Raw genomic sequence first — 15,551 nt, forward strand, 5'->3', positions numbered from 1 at the left:
ACCGTCTGTGGAGGAAGAATGCATGTACGGGAGGCTAGACTGGTCGTCGCTGCTTTCGTCCTCCAAAACCATGGCGTCGGCGGGGCGGTGCGGCGGCCGGCAGTTGGGACGCAGGCGGCGGCGACGGAGAAACGAGTGAGGAGAGGAGGAGGGGAGGGGAATGGTGCGGCGGGGGCGAGCTGGTGCGGCCGGACCGGGTTCGAGGCCAGCAGCGCACCGGCTCGTCCTAGTCAGCGCGCGGGCACGCGCCGATTGGCCAGCGTGGCACCTGACGGGTGGGCCCCCGCTGTCGGATCTAGCGTCAATACGTATAAATACGCGTTTTAGCCTTATTTAAAAAAACCTGAAGCAATCGTGGTACTGACATACAAAAATTAGCAATCGTGGTACCAATCTGCATGTGATGCCCGAATTGTGGTACTTTTGTGCAATTAACTCGTTGTACAAGGCCTTAGTCCCTTACTGCCAATCCCATCTCCACTCTAGCGCGCCGCCACCTCTTGCCCCGCCCCGCCGGCGCGCCGCCAGCCCGCCTCCCGTCGCCGCACGCTGCTGCCCCTCCACCGCGGCGCGCCGCCGGACTGCCTACCCCAAGTGCCCCCAGCAACCGCCGCCGCCGCCGCCGCCGCCCGCAGCAGCAGCAGGCGCGGCCGGAGATCCCATCGTGGGGCCGGCGCCGGTCGAGGAAGGTCCCGGTGGCGCCGCCGGCCGAGAAGCCCGCGCCATATGACGATAGGAGCGAGGGCGCCGCCAGCCTGGACACCCCCGAGGACGACGAGCACGACCAGGCAGTAGCGGCGGAGGACGAGGCCAAGGCTAGCGCGCAGGACAAGGTGAGCCGCCGGGCCGCGAGATCTGCGCCCGCCCGCCTCCCTCCGCCAATTCGGCCGGCTTCGATTTCGATTTCTTTCTGCTTGTTGACGTGTTCCTCCTCCCCCTCTGCCTCAGTCGGCGCAGGAGCAGCGCGGCGTGGTCGCGAGCTTGTCCCACGGGAACGCCCATCTCCTAAAGGCTCGCGATGACCTCCGCCTTTTCCTTCTTGAATAGCATCAACCCAGCATCCTTATTCCCCTGCCTGCAAGAATGATCCAGTACTGTTTGAAAAATATAGACCGCAGTTGACCTCTTATGGTCAGCATATTCCGCACTGAGCAACGACGAGCTCATTGTTGATATCCCCCAACTCAACACAGGTCACCTACCCTGCTTCCTACTTCCTACTTCCAACTTCCAATGTATTTTGTGACTGAGATTGTGCACATGAGCAATCTGTGAGGATGTCAAGAAACGATGGAATTAGATTATGCAAAGCTTTCCGGTGGCTGAATGGCTCTCACATGTTCTACTGCTGCAAATTTGTGTCATCAATAGTACCTCCTTCAAACATTTTAAATATACTCCCTCCGTTCCAAAATAGATGACTCAACTTTGTACTAATGTTAGTACAAAGTTGAGTCATCTATTTTGGAACGGAGGGAGTACTTCTGATATTGCATATTATGATGATTTTATAACAGTGTGCCTGCAATTAGTTTGTAATCATCATTTTCTGTTGCCTAGGGGTGTTCTCCATTGGTTATGATACAACAACTGATGCTTCATTTCCAGATTAACAAGAAAGGTCAAACTGACTAAAAAATGTAAGGACATCAGCATCTTCTCTTTCTCTATTATTATGAGAGCATACTGCATAATAATGCCTTTCATGATTCAGGCTCCTGTTCTTTTTTACCCTCTGCAGTCCTGAAGGTAGAGGATACACGATCTTTTACTGCATTTTTACGGGTGTCTCCATTGTTGTACACACTTTGATACTTCCCAATAATGGAATGTATTTTCGAGAAAGATATCTGTACCTACAAAGTACATATCTACAAATAATTCACTCATTTTAAATGATACTTCAATCTGCATGTTGTTTGCAAAATTCTAATTTTAATTTATCAAGCTTTACTATGCTTTAAATTATACCAGTACTATATTTGATGTGTGTCCAAGTTACCAGCTGTGGTATTCATCTTCTTTCTCCTTTTTTGGTGGGTTTTATTTTGATGAGAAGAAACAACACCCTACTGTGTACACAGGAAAGGAGCATGCTTGGTTCTTCTATCTATATTATTTCTATAGAATAACACCTCATGTTTTCACTATTATAGTGTTGTGTCCCTTTCGAGAAAGCCATGGAAACCATGGTGTTCTTCGTGCACCGCTATCTTAGTAGTTGGCCTTCAAAAGGGACCAAGATCTATATTCATCGAAATTAAGCTAATATTTTTTGATTCTCTTTTGTTCAATTTTCAGTCCATAAACTACATTTCCAGCGGGAGAGGGAGGTATAAGTGCGAGAGGTACCCGTCCATCCAAAGTCCTGTGTTGTTTGCTGTCTGTGCGCGTGTGCGCAATTGGTGGCTGCCACTTTGTTGCCATTTTCCCTTATTTTTGTACCTGAGAGATAAATAAGGAAGCAATGAGAGATTAATTAACTGGTGGGCTATTAAACGGAGAATATGAAATAATTCAGAAGAAACAGATCGATCAGCTTCCAAGCCAAATCAGTTAGTAAGCCTCGTGTAATGGTGGCGGATTGTTGTGCGTGGCTACATAACAATCTATTCGGACAATCTTGAGGCCTAATGATCGAATCTGCAGACTGTACCATATGCTTATATATGCCAAGCTTTAATACTTGGTACAATGGCTCTCTCCGCTCAAATGGATAGGTCAGCTAATTTTTGTCAATAATTTCTCTATAATGAAAATCCACTGTATTACATTACAAGATATATACAATTAGTTATTATCCTTTTAGTCAAGACATTACAAGAATGACGAGTGCGTGGATGTCGTGGACGACACCGGCCAGTACCGACACCGGCCATTCTGTGCAAGGGGATCATCTTTTGGGGCGATTTCAACCATTTGTGCGGTGTTGGTCGAGTGGGAGTGGATCGGAAACACCGGATTGCTTTGTGTGTTAGGGGAGGTGATGTGCGCCAGTACGTGATCGACAATGTGAATAATGAGCTTGGAATTTGGAGGTGCCAAGTTGGTCATGTTCTTTCTTTAGGAGGCCATTGATCAGCTGTAGAATAGAAGAAACCTCGAATGAGGTAGAAAAGGTGGAGGCAAAGCTTTACCTATTTACTTATTTTCTGAATAAAGCTTAACCTAATTTTAGTCTGCTATATATCTAAGTATAAAATCGTACACACATAATCCCACTATTTTCTACATTACCAATTACTCCCTCCGTCCGGGTTTATTAGGCCCCTCAGCATCACAAGCGTGTCCCTTTTTATAAGGCTCTGCTTTGGAAAGGTGCATGCATGCAACCATTTCATTGGTTGCACTGAAAGCCATTGTTGTTGGTGCCATGGCTGAAAAATTAATACACTTCATGCCTGCTTTTCATTGGCTGCATGCATGTGAGAAAGTGCATTGGGAGTGGAATGGAAGAAATAATGTGAGCAAATTACTATGTGTCTTGGTCGAAGAGAAGTTGTCTTTAGGCCTAATAAACCCGGATGGAGGGAGTAACTACCATTAATTAAACTGCTCATCATGAAGTACATGTCCTCGGTTTTTAGTCATTTCTTATAGAAATTTGTACTCCCTCCGTTCCATATTAGTTGTCGCTCAAACGGATGTATCTAGCACTGAAATACGTCTAGATACATCCATTTCAGAGACAACTAATATAGAACGGAGGGAGTAGTTTTTATGTCCGTTGAGCTCAGGATTGTGGAGATACTACCAGCCGATCTAATTGTACTCTGGTTGCATGTCCCCTAACTCCACAGTAACATGGTAATTGCTTCACTTTTTATTTATGATATCTTTCTAAGGGCAAACATAATTAGTAGATTGTGTAAAGAAGGTCATTCATAAAAAAATGGAGCTATGCTTATTGCACTAGGGACGTGTAGCATTTTTTTCTCCCATTGCAACGCACGGGCATGTTTGCTATAGTCAATAAAATCCCTAATCCGTGACATTCTGATCAATTATCTCGAACAGACACATGTAGTGATTGATAACTTAAATAAAATCAAGTTATTTTCCTAAACTAAGATTTTTTTTGCTTGTTCCAGTCGTCAGCTATTTTGAATTTATTTCATGATGTGCCTGCTCATATCTGAGTCCTGACCATCTGGTGCTCTTTTTCAGATTTGCTCATGATTCTACAGTTCTTTTCTGAACTTGTTCGTCCTATTCGGGATTTGCTTCTTCCAATCTACTATTCTGATTTCCTTTTTCCCAGGCTTGGTCAAGAACTAGCATGCTACAAAATAGATAAAGGAGTGGCTTGCTGATGCTCATAATTCCAAGATGTTCTTACAGACCGCACCTCTCTGTTATGGGCATCTTAGTTCTGCAATCAAGTTGCTCATGTGCATAAAACTGCTATGACACATCTATTTGTTTAAGATGTCATGTTGTTCTGCAAATTGAAGTTTGTGTGTACACTATCCCACAACATGGAGTAGTGAGGATGCAGAGGCCCTAGATCAACCACTTGATGTGAATCAATATAGTGGTTGTGCAAAGTGTATAAGGTCGTTTCTGAACCTCAGCATGGAGGCGTTGCACTAAGGGATGCAGTGATCTTCGCCCAGGGTAATTTTTCGAGGATTCACTAGAGACAGACTGCTACGAGTTGGTTGGTTCGTATCTGGTCAGCGATCGATCATTTTCATCTTTTGGTATTCAGTTAGCCAGATAAGTACTACGTATGGAAGACTTCCTTTGTCAAAACCAGCTAGCTCATTGGTTCATTTTCATGTAATTATCGGTAACACCTTTTTGAATCTTGCATCCACTAAAGTTTGATAGTTCATTCATGAGTGTTTTAAGTTCTGTGGCAGAATAAACACATCGGCCATTCGATGATGTCTTGTGGAATTTTTTAGAGATATATTGACAAGATTGCATTTGTCAAATACTCCAAAAAAGGATTTTTTTTTTTATGGGGAGGTTGATCTTTGTTTACGAGTTTTCAATATCGATATAGCATTAGTGGGCATGGTGTCTGTCACTTATTGGAAAAGGGAGGAAGGCGCAATCTGTTAATCATGTAAGTATATGTTAGACACGAGGAATTCTAAATGATACCTAGAAGTCGACGACGAGGAATTCTAAAAACATATGTTAGACACGATTAGTGTTATACTACTAGACATGTATGCTCTGTTGCAACGTACTTACATTTTTTTATATATCTAATAATTGCACATCAACCAGTGGCTGCGCGCACTCAATATTCATTGTGATAAGTGGTTAATACATAGTTTTGTTATCCCGTTGCAACGCATGGGCCTTTTTATTAGTATGGTTTCAATCTCCGCCGGACTGCATTTTGCATGTTGTGGCGGCGGAAATCCCTGACGCTTACGAATAAATGTTTTACCCCTCAATAAAAGAAGAAGTAGATGCACCGGGACTCTATTAAAGAAAATCTGTGGACTCTGGCCTTTTTTTCCCGCAGACTATGTAAGGACTCTACCTTTAACGATTATATATTATGTGAGACTCACATAGCAGGTACAAACGTATAAAACATGTATACTATAAGTATGAAAAAAAAGATACATACAGGGCTACACTTCTGAATATTTTTCTTTTTCCAAATATGAAAATTCGGCACAAACATACTATAGAATATGCTCTGCATACAAAATAATAATATAGCTTTGGATATATGTTTCATTTTACAAGAGGCATACCATTGTATTTTGCATTACAATGAGAATGCAAAATCTTTTGAAAATCGAATGTCACTACTTTTTTTTTGGCCTTTTTGGATATCAAAAACTAGAGAATGTATCAATATGTAATGCGCACAATCGATGCCACACACTGTGAATTCCAAAAGATTTTATTACGTACAAGTTTTGTAAGACACGACTTTGAACAGTGCACATGAAATATGCGAATGACAAAAAAGGAAAGAAGTAAATTAGTTTGTGTATGAAATCTATATAGAGTCCACAAATAGATAAATTCAGAATATTTTTATGATATTATAAATTGGATTTAAAGACTAAAAATCTATTATCTGTATAAAATTTTGAACAGGAAATAATAAAGCAATATTAGCAATTTGGATTTTTGTTACAAACACCGTTTGCTGATCATATCAACTTTTTTCGAGAATCTGCAGATCATATCAACTTTTTTTTGAGAATCTGCAGATCATATCATCTAAATTTGTATCTCAAAGATTTTAATACTTAGGCCATAATAAATAGAAAGGTAATTACAATTTTTGTTTTTGTACATGCTGATATTATATGAAAATAAATCATCTGCAATAGTATGATAGGAAGTACTCCCTCCGTCATGTAGATATTAAGTTGTAGAGTATAAGTTAGCTGATAAATTAATGGTAGACAACAATACAGGTACGAGCAGTAAAAGATAAAAGAGATGATCTACGACAAGAGACATATAGAGAGAATTCTTAATCATTATTTAGTCATATGCAGATACTCCCTTTGTCCCATAATATAAGTTGTTATTACATCCAATATATAAGGGACAGAGGGAGTACGTTCATTAGATTGGCACACGACCGAAAAAATTAGAGTGAGCTAACCACGTTTGGTTCCATACTTAATATCACAAGGACAAGAACATAATATTGCATATCAGGCGGCTAAATTAGAGAAATGTGGCTCAGAATTATGTAAAACATTCCTAAAAATAATTGAAAGCAGATTTTGCTTCATCCATGTCTAACTACATATGAAAATGAATAATAAAATCATAGATGGATTATATTCACTATTTGTTTCAAACACTGGATATTAGTATATGGGTTGGTCAAATATAAATATTTATATTTATATATCAGTTTGTATTCCATCAAGAAACAAGTACATCAGTTCATAAATACATGAGTTTATGGAGATCATGTTGTTAAACTTCCCAAATGTGAACTGTAATATATACAAAAATATTCTTTTTTTGTGAGGATATACAAAAATATTTGGTGAAGTAGATTGCCATGGTCTAGTAGCCAATCTGTTAGGTGAAATAGCTCGACACCGTTTTATACTCAATCTTTGTTGCTGAGATGGCCTTCGATGGCTGCGTGCTCGGCCTCATTGATTGCTGAAATAGCCTGCCATAATTTAGCACTCAATCTGTTTGCTGAATTTGCTTTACGTATATTTCGTTACTTAGATTTTCTTGTCCAAATATCTTTCCATAGCTTTAGACATCGATCTAGGTTTTTTTTTTGGACTTTATAAAAAAACAGATATTCTTTCCCTGTGATATCTAGTAGACAAACTAATTTGTATGTCTAATAGATGGACATGACTTGGATAACTTCTGCTCGAAGATTCTCCCCTCCATATGTCGAGGGGGTTGAAAACTTCATACACTTTATGAGAGCTGAGTACAGTGGTCCGGAATCAGATGTGCTCTGCCCATGTAGCAGTTGTATGAATTCAGTTTCAAGACCCCAGTCAACTGTGCAAAATCATCTACACTTGTATGTGATGTCGGTCACATATACTAGGTGGGTTCACCATGGTGAAGCTGCGAACGTCAATGTTACTAACTATGTGGAAGCAGCAGATCACCATCTTGATCTGCATGATGCTCAGGAGGAAGAGGAGGAGGAGGTGATGGTGGCGGAGCCAGTGAGTTTGACCAACACTGAAGCAATGCTACGAAATGCTCGCGCATTTCGTGAACTTTCACCTGCACAAGAAAAATGGTGGGCCCGCATGTTGGAACAATGCAACATGGCAGTCAACCCAGGAAATAATCTGTCAGTATTCTTAGCTATGGTCACCTTTCTTCAGGTGAAGACATCTGAGCGAATGACCAACAAATCATTCGATGCGATGTTGGTTGCTTTCGCAAATCTTACCCAGATGCGTCTGATACGTCTCCAACGTATCTATAATTGATGAAGTATTCATTATGATTTGCACAGAACTAACCCGGACTGACGCTGTTTTCGGCAGAACTACCGTGGTGTTGTTTTTTGTGCAGAAATGAAAGTTCTCCAAATAAGCTGAACTTTTTAATGATTTTTTTGGAACAAAAGAGGCACTAGAAGCTTCATGGGAGGGCCAGAAGAGCCACGAGGTGGGCACAACCCACCAGGCGCGCCTGGAGCCCAACCCGTGTGCAGGCGGGTTGTGCTCACCTTGAGGCCCATCTTCGTGTGAAACCAACGCCAAAAAATCCTATAAATACAGAAACCCCCAGAAATAATCCTAGATCAGAAGTTCCGCCACCGCAAGCCTCTGTAGCCACGAAAAACATATCTAGACCCCGTTTCGGCACCCTGCCGGAGGGGGAAATCATCACCGGTGGCCATCTTCGTCATCCCAGCGACCACCGTGATGAGGAGGGAGTAGTCCACCCTCGGGGTTGAGGGTTTGTACTAGTAGCTATGTGTTTAATCTCTCTTTCATGTTCTTGATGGCACAATCTTGATGTATCGCGGGCTTTGTTAATTTAGTTGGATCATATGGTGTTTTCTCCCTCTCTATCTTGTTGTGATGAATTGGGCTTTCCCTTTGAGATTTCTTTTTATCGGATTGAATATTTTTATGGATTTGAGAGCACTTGATATATGTCTTGCATATGAATATCCTGGTGACAATGGGGTATTATATTGATTCACTTGATATATGTTTTGGCACTCAACTCGTGGATTCTCGGGGTGACATTGGGGTAATCTATGCATAGGGGTTTGATGTACGTTTTCGTCCTTGTTTCTCCGGTAGAAATCTTAGGGCACTCTTTGAGGTACTTTGTGTTGGATCGAGTATTGTGAATCTAAAACTGTTTGATGTGTATCGTATAATTAACTCATGGATACGTGTGGTGACATTGGAGTATCTAGGTGACATTAGAGTTGGTTGATGCGTATCATATGATGTTATTTTAGTACAAACTCTTGAATATATCGAGCGGAAAGAATAACTTTGCGTTATTTTAGTACGAACTCTTGAATAGATTGAACAGAAAGAATAACTTTAAGGTGGTTTTGTACCCTACAAACAATTTCTTCGTATGTTCTCCGCTAGATAAGAACTTTGGAGTGATTCTTCATCACACGTTGAGGGATGGTTATATGATCCAATTAGATTAGCATTGTTGAGAGATTGCAATAGCGAAAGTACGTACCCTAGGCCTCATTTTCAAGCATTGCAATACCATTTGTGCTCCATTTTATCAATTGCTACCTTGTTGTTTTTTATTGTTCCTGTTACAAAAAATAAATATCTACTATCATTACTACGCTTTTATTACCATCTCTTCGCTAAACTAGTGCACCTATGCAAATTACCATTGTATTTGGTGTGTTGGGGACACAAGAGACATTTTGTTATTTGGTTGCAGGGTTGTTTGAGAGAGACCATCTTCATCCTACGCCTCCCATGGATTGATAAACCTTAGGTCATCCACTTGAGGGAAATTTGCTACTGTCCTACAAAACTCTGCACTTGGAGGCCCAACACGAGTCTACAAGAACAAGTTGTGTAGTACACATCAAGCTCTTTTTTGGTGTCGTTGCCTGGGATGTGAGTGCTTGAAGGTATATCTTTAGATCTTGCAACCGAATCTTTTAGTTTCTTGTTTTATCACTAGTTTGGTTTATAAAAAGAAAACTACAAAAAATGGAATTGAGGTGGTCTCATATTGTTCATCTTTATAATGTCTGTCTTGAAAATGATGGAAAGGAAAATCATGCTCATTTGATAGAAGAAGAATTCAATAAAATGTTTTGCATAAATGATGAGCATGATTGCAATGTTGCTAGTATGAATTCTTTGAATATCCATGATGCTAGTGATATGCAAAGCCATATGCTTGGGGATGCTATGTTTAATGAAGATGATATTTTTAGTTCCCCAAGTTTTGATGAGAAAATTTATTATGATGATAGCATGCCTCCTATTTATGATGATTATGGTAATGACATGTATGCTATAAAGAATAATGATAACCATGAAACTTGTCATCATGATTTTATTTTTCAATCCCATTATAGTTATTTTGTTGAATTTTCTCCCACTACTATTCATGAGAATAAATTTGCTTATGTGGAGTGTAATAAAATTTCTATGCTTATGCATCATTAAAAGAGTGCTTTATTTGATAGTTATATTGTTGAATTCATTCATGATGCTACTGAAAATTATTATGAGAGGGGAAGATATGCTCATATATATTTCAACAATATCAAGTTTCCTCTCTTTATGTTGAAAGTTTTGAAGTTGCACTTGTTTTGCCATCCTATGCTAGTTGATTTTTGTTCCCATAAATTATTTGCTCACAAAATCCCTATGCATAGGAAGTGGGTTAGGCTTAAGTGTTCTTGCCATGTGAAATCATCATGCCTAGCTAAAAAGACATTAAAGAAAAGCGCTTGTTGGGAGACAGACCAATATTTATACCTACTCTTTTTGTGTGTTCACATGTTTAAGCTACTATAGTAAACATGTTTTATAGCTTTTTTTCAATAAAGTGCCAAGTAAATCCTTTCGGATGATGTGGATGATAGTTGATTTGATTCTGTGAAAAAACAGAAACTTTTGCGCCCCGTAGCAGAATTGTTTAAATTCACTAGAGGGTGCATTTGATCTGAAATTTTTACAGATGATTGATATATAAATTTCCCACGTTGTCCTAATGTTTCAGAGTTTTTAGAGGTACAGAAGTATGAGAACAATTCAGATCATTACAGAATGTTCTGTTTTTGACAGATTCTGTTTTTAATGCATAGTTTGCTTGATTTATTGTTTCTATGGCTTATACTGGTCAATATAAATTGTGTAAATGATAGAGTACACTAGGCATTGTATGAGAACAATTATGGATCTTGTCTTGATAGTACCAAAGTGAATGATTTGCTTTTTATCATACTAACGCATCTCACGAAGTTCCGTTAACTTTTGTGTGATTGAAGTTTTCAAGTTTTGGGTGAAATATCGATATGAGGAGAATAAGGAGTGACAAGACCCTAAGCTTGGGGATGCCCAAGGCACCCCAAGGTAATATTCAAGGAAGGTCCAAGGAACTAGGATTGGGGATGCCCCGGAGGGCATCCCCTCTTTCGTCTTTAACATTATCGATAACCTCACTTGGGACTATATTTTCATTCGTCACATGATATGTGTTTTGCTTGGAGCATCATTTTATTTTGTTAGGATTTTCTTGCTGTTATTTAGATAATATTTTGTCTCTTTTATGTCGGTGTGGAACGACACCTATGGGATCACAAGAATCCCTACTACGGTTGCGGGGGCGCAGGGTTGCAAGTAGAGCAGGATCAGTAGTCAGCACAAGGATCGTTTACCCAGGTTCGGGCCGCGAGGATGCATAAAACCCTAGTCCTGCTTTGGTGGGTGTATTTCAGAGAGTTCTTGAGCTCTCGAACTAGCTATGGTGAGTGCGTGGTTCGAAAGAGCCGAATCCTCCTCCAGTATGCCATGGGCCTCCTTTTATAGGCGAAAGGGGCTGCAACAGTGGCATACAGGAGGTGGAAAGGCATACAGTATTGCGAGCTTATCGCTCGTATTACAGGACAAGTCGCATTTAATGCGCCGCTGAGGTGTCCCCTAGCTTTATCGGGGACGGGGGCGAGGCCCGTCCCGTCCGTCGCCGCTCCTCCTCGCTTCGACACATGCCCTGGCCAGCGATGCGTGCGGCGCCATGTAGGTAGGCAGGCAGCTGAGGTGGCGCGGTGGTAGGGTCTTCACGAAGATCTGCATGCCGCCACGCAGGCGCCTGCTGAGTTGGCCTGGAAGCTGCATGTTGCCACGCAGGTGCCTGCCCAGCTGGTTTGGGCTGGCAGCTGCATGCGAACGGTGGTGGAGACTTGGCTGGTGCGGGCCTGGCAGTGGCCCTGCTGGCGTCTTCGGCGAGAGCCTTGCCGGGGGTCCCCGGCAAGAATCTTGCCGGGGGTCTCGTGGCTCTCCTCGGCAAGGATCTTGCCGAGGATCGTTGTCTTCTAATCCTCATCTGATCTTGAATATGTCTTCACAAAGATCTGCATGCCACCATAGAGGTGCCTCCCGAGCCCTGGCCCCACGTGGCTGATGGTGTTGGGGACGTGGGCTCAAGGGTGGCTCGCCCTGTTGGTGTTTGGGCGCGCTGCCCCTGCAAGGGTCTTGCCGGGGCTGCTGAGGCAGTCCCCGGCAAGGGTCTTGCCGGGGGAAACTGCTCCGCCCCTCTGCTTCTTTGCGTTCTTGGTCTTGGCGTTGCCCTGGCTGTTTTGGGCTTTGGTTTTGCCTTGGTTCACCTCCCCTGCTCTGCTTGGTGTGGCCGTGGGCGCGGCTCCGACTGCCCGTGCACAGGTAAAGGGGTGCAAAGGTGCGCCCCTTCTTTTGTACACCGACAGGAGCCCCCGGGCCTGAGCCACACATAAGCGCAACACGTTGTTGGGCCAGGCCCAAAACGGTGCGCGGGCAGGCGGGGCGTTTTTACCGCGATAAAACTTTTCGCGCGCCGCGCTTACCACGGCATGTGTTGAATGCGCGATGTGGAGGGGCGCGCGTGACGTGGGTGGCATGCGTGGGGCGGTTCCTGCACGCACGCGTCACATCGCAGTAAATGGGCAGCTCGCGCCTTCCCCATGAAAGGAGGGAGGCGTGGAGGCGCGGCTTATTTACTGCGCGGGGCCGGGTTGCGGTCTCCAAGGCGTCCACACCCCACGATCACGGGGTGGGGAGAGTTCGCTTCACCCGTCCCCTCGATTCTGCACATTTGCCACGGATCCTCCATGCGCTTGGGGTGGCAAGCAGTGGAGGCGGGAAACCGGGCCGTCGCTGGTTGGGGCAGCGGGTCGGTCTCGATTCCCTGCGCCTCTGGTGGCTGGATTGGCCGAGCGGGGAGGCCGAGCCTCGACCCCGCCCCTTTATAAGGAGGGGGAAGGGGGAGGGGTGGCATCCCGCACTCTTCTGTCATCTATCTCCTCCTGCTTCCGCTTCTTCCTTTCACTCGCCATGGAGAAAGGGAATCCTGGTCCTTCGTCGGTGGCGGCGAGGGTCGCCGCTCGACAGCGCGTCCCTCCCCCTCCTGAGCCCACGGTGGTGGAGCTGGCCGCGAGGGGAAGGGGGAGGGGGCGAGGCCGGGGCAGAGGTCGTAGTGCTCGGGGAAGAGGAGGACGGGGCGGTGCGCCAGCTTCGCCCCCGCCAATGATGCCTTTTTCGATGGAAGGCCATGTTGGAGACCAGCCTCGCGAGTTCTTCATCAGGCTGCACCGGCCACCGCGTCGCCGTCTTCGTCTTCCCGCCCCGTTTGCTCGGGAGATGGAGCGTGACCCGCCCCAATCCCTCAGATTGCACATGAGGGGCTATGGGAATGGGGGCACGCGGGTCGACGTCGACTTCCCGGCTCCTCGGGTCATGTACCTCCGTCGTGGATGGAAGACGTTCGCTCGCATCCACAGCCTGACGGCGGGGCTCGTCCTCTACTTCAAATTAATGGAGGACGGCCTGCTCTCCGTCAAGGTCTTCGGAGACTTCGGGACTCGCCTGAAGTGCTGCGTGGAGAGCTCCTCCGACGGAGATTCTAACGATGGAAGCTCTTCCTCGAGCGAAAGTGATGAGGAGGACAGCGGGGCAGATGACGGGGACGAGTCCGACTAGGCGTCGGACGCCCCGCGCCTGGGCGGGTGCGGCAGCAGCAGCATCTGCACCTGGCCGCTCCTCCGGCAGAGTTTTGCCGGGGTGGGGCCAGCTCCTTAAACTTCTCGGGGCCGTCTCCTTGGGCGGCTGGCGTTGGGAGGCTGCGGAAAAGGAAGAGGGCGGGCGGCAAGGCCGTCAACTCGGAGTATGCGGGCACCTACGCCTTCATCGCGTATTGCCGGTCCTACCGCCTCGTCTTCCAGCTCCTTTCCCGGCACCGTCATCACCGGCCCACCCGTGGGCGGCCACCGAGGTGTTCTCTTGGTGCTTTCTGCTGCTCGTAGCTCGCCTAGGCGCCCCTTTTGCCCTTTCGCCTCCTTGACCTGCCTCCTGAGGAGAGGGACAAGAAAGGGATCACGGGCATCTCATATCTTTTTTAATCTGTAAGCCTTCGGGCCTTGTTAAATTTAAAGCTTGTAATCCCCCTTGTTCATGTTTTTCATTCCGTACGGACTGTACCTATGTGGGATGTTTTTAATGAAAAAGGGATGTTTGCCGGGATTTTCGTTCGTGGGTAGACCCCGCGATAAGGAGCGAATCCTTGTTACAATTTAAGATAAACGTTTTTCGCCCGGAAATAGGCCTTGCCGTCCCCCCACTTCGCTCGACCATTCTCGCACCCTTGGCAGAGGCAGGGATGAAGCGGGCTTAGGCTCCTCGTTCTACTTCCTTGCCACCGCGACTACAACCAAATCCGGGCCCAGGAGATAATCCTTGGGTATAGAAAAGGGGAGCACGGTGTTCTAGAAATAAAACGAGGTTTCACATATCCCAGTTCCATTCCGAAATGCATGATAGAGGATGAAAGACTTATCTGGATCTGCAGCCCCCGGCAACCTTGTCTTGCCGCGGTTGGATCCTTGTGCTTGCAGCCCCCGGCAACTCTGGTTTGCTGGGGTCGGGACGCCGGTCCGTTTCCTTTCTTCCAAGTAGCTCAGCAGAAGTGCTCATGTGCCCTTGCGAACCAAAGGAGGACAGAAAAGAAACAGATAGACGCGCACTCGACCTCTAGGCTAGGGGTTAGTCGCCGCTAGGCACTATCAACCCTAACCAAGGAAGAGACTCGACCTAGCATGCATGCTATAACTTAGGGCGCGAGCGCTTCATTTATTTATGCTCAGGGTCTGCGCCTGGCTTTGTACAAAGGGTTACATGCCTTGCCGGCAAAGCTTGTACAAAAGGTGGCTTGCCGGGAGGCCCGGCAAGCCGCGCCTTATGGGTAAAACTTGCGAAGATGTTCGATGTTCCAGGAGTTGCTCACTGGGACAGCATCTTCGGTCTCCAGGCGGACTGCGCCGGGCCTGGTGACTCGTATTACCCGATAAGGGCCTTCCCACTTTGGCGTCAACTTGTTGGAATTCTTGGCCGACTGAACGCGCCGAAGAACAAGGTCGCCTTCCTCAAAGCTTCGGGCATGAACCTTGCGGCTATGGTAGCGGCGCAAGGCTTGCTGGTAGCGTGCTGCTCTCACAGCCGCCCGAAGACGATCTTCCTCAAGGAGCATTGCGTCATCTTGCCGCAACTGCTCTTGCTCAAGCTCATCATAAGCGAGCACTCGAGGTGACCCGTATATGAGTTCCGTGGGGAGAACTGCCTCTGCCCCATATACTAGGGCAAAGGGTGTCTGACCGGTGGCTCGATTTGGCGTCGTCCTGATCGACCAAAGAACCGCCGGCAACTCATCAATCTAGCGCCTTCCACTCTTGCGCAGCTTGTCAAAGGCCTTCGTTCTCAGGCCTCGCAACACTTCAGCATTTGCCCTCTCCGCTTGGCCGTTGCTCCATGGGTGTGCCACGGAAGCAAAACAGACCTTGCTACCGAGGTCTTGAATGTATTGCATGAAGGTGTGGCTTGTGAACTGCGTGTCGTTGTCGGTGATGACTCTGTTTG

The 15,551-nt window shown here is 45.5% G+C and overlaps 1 protein-coding gene across 1 annotated transcript; it reads left to right on the top strand.

Annotated features, from left to right (window-relative positions):
* Positions 1–18: 18 nt before the first annotated feature.
* On the top strand, positions 19–4,837 carry LOC109755841 (uncharacterized). Its single transcript, XM_045231522.1, has 3 exons — positions 19–135; positions 456–833; positions 1,561–4,837. Exons 1-3 carry the CDS (start codon positions 19–21, stop codon positions 1,633–1,635), a joined length of 570 nt encoding a protein of 189 aa, XP_045087457.1. The 3' UTR covers positions 1,636–4,837.
* Positions 4,838–15,551: the final 10,714 nt, after the last annotated feature.

This window comes from Aegilops tauschii, chromosome 7, assembly GCF_002575655.3.
Source record: "Aegilops tauschii subsp. strangulata cultivar AL8/78 chromosome 7, Aet v6.0, whole genome shotgun sequence".
In the NCBI taxonomy this organism is placed as follows: domain Eukaryota; kingdom Viridiplantae; phylum Streptophyta; class Magnoliopsida; order Poales; family Poaceae; genus Aegilops; species Aegilops tauschii.

Bases quoted from the DNA above. Each gene is read 5' to 3' on its own strand.
- LOC109755841 (XM_045231522.1), top strand. From the start codon at position 19: ATGCATGTACGGGAGGCTAGACTGGTCGTCGCTGCTTTCGTCCTCCAA. The intron at 136-455 runs GTGAGGAGAGGA...ACAAGGCCTTAG, and splicing joins CGGCGGCGACGGAGAAACGA to TCCCTTACTGCCAATCCCAT. The intron at 834-1,560 runs GTGAGCCGCCGG...TCTGTTGCCTAG, and splicing joins AGGCTAGCGCGCAGGACAAG to GGGTGTTCTCCATTGGTTAT.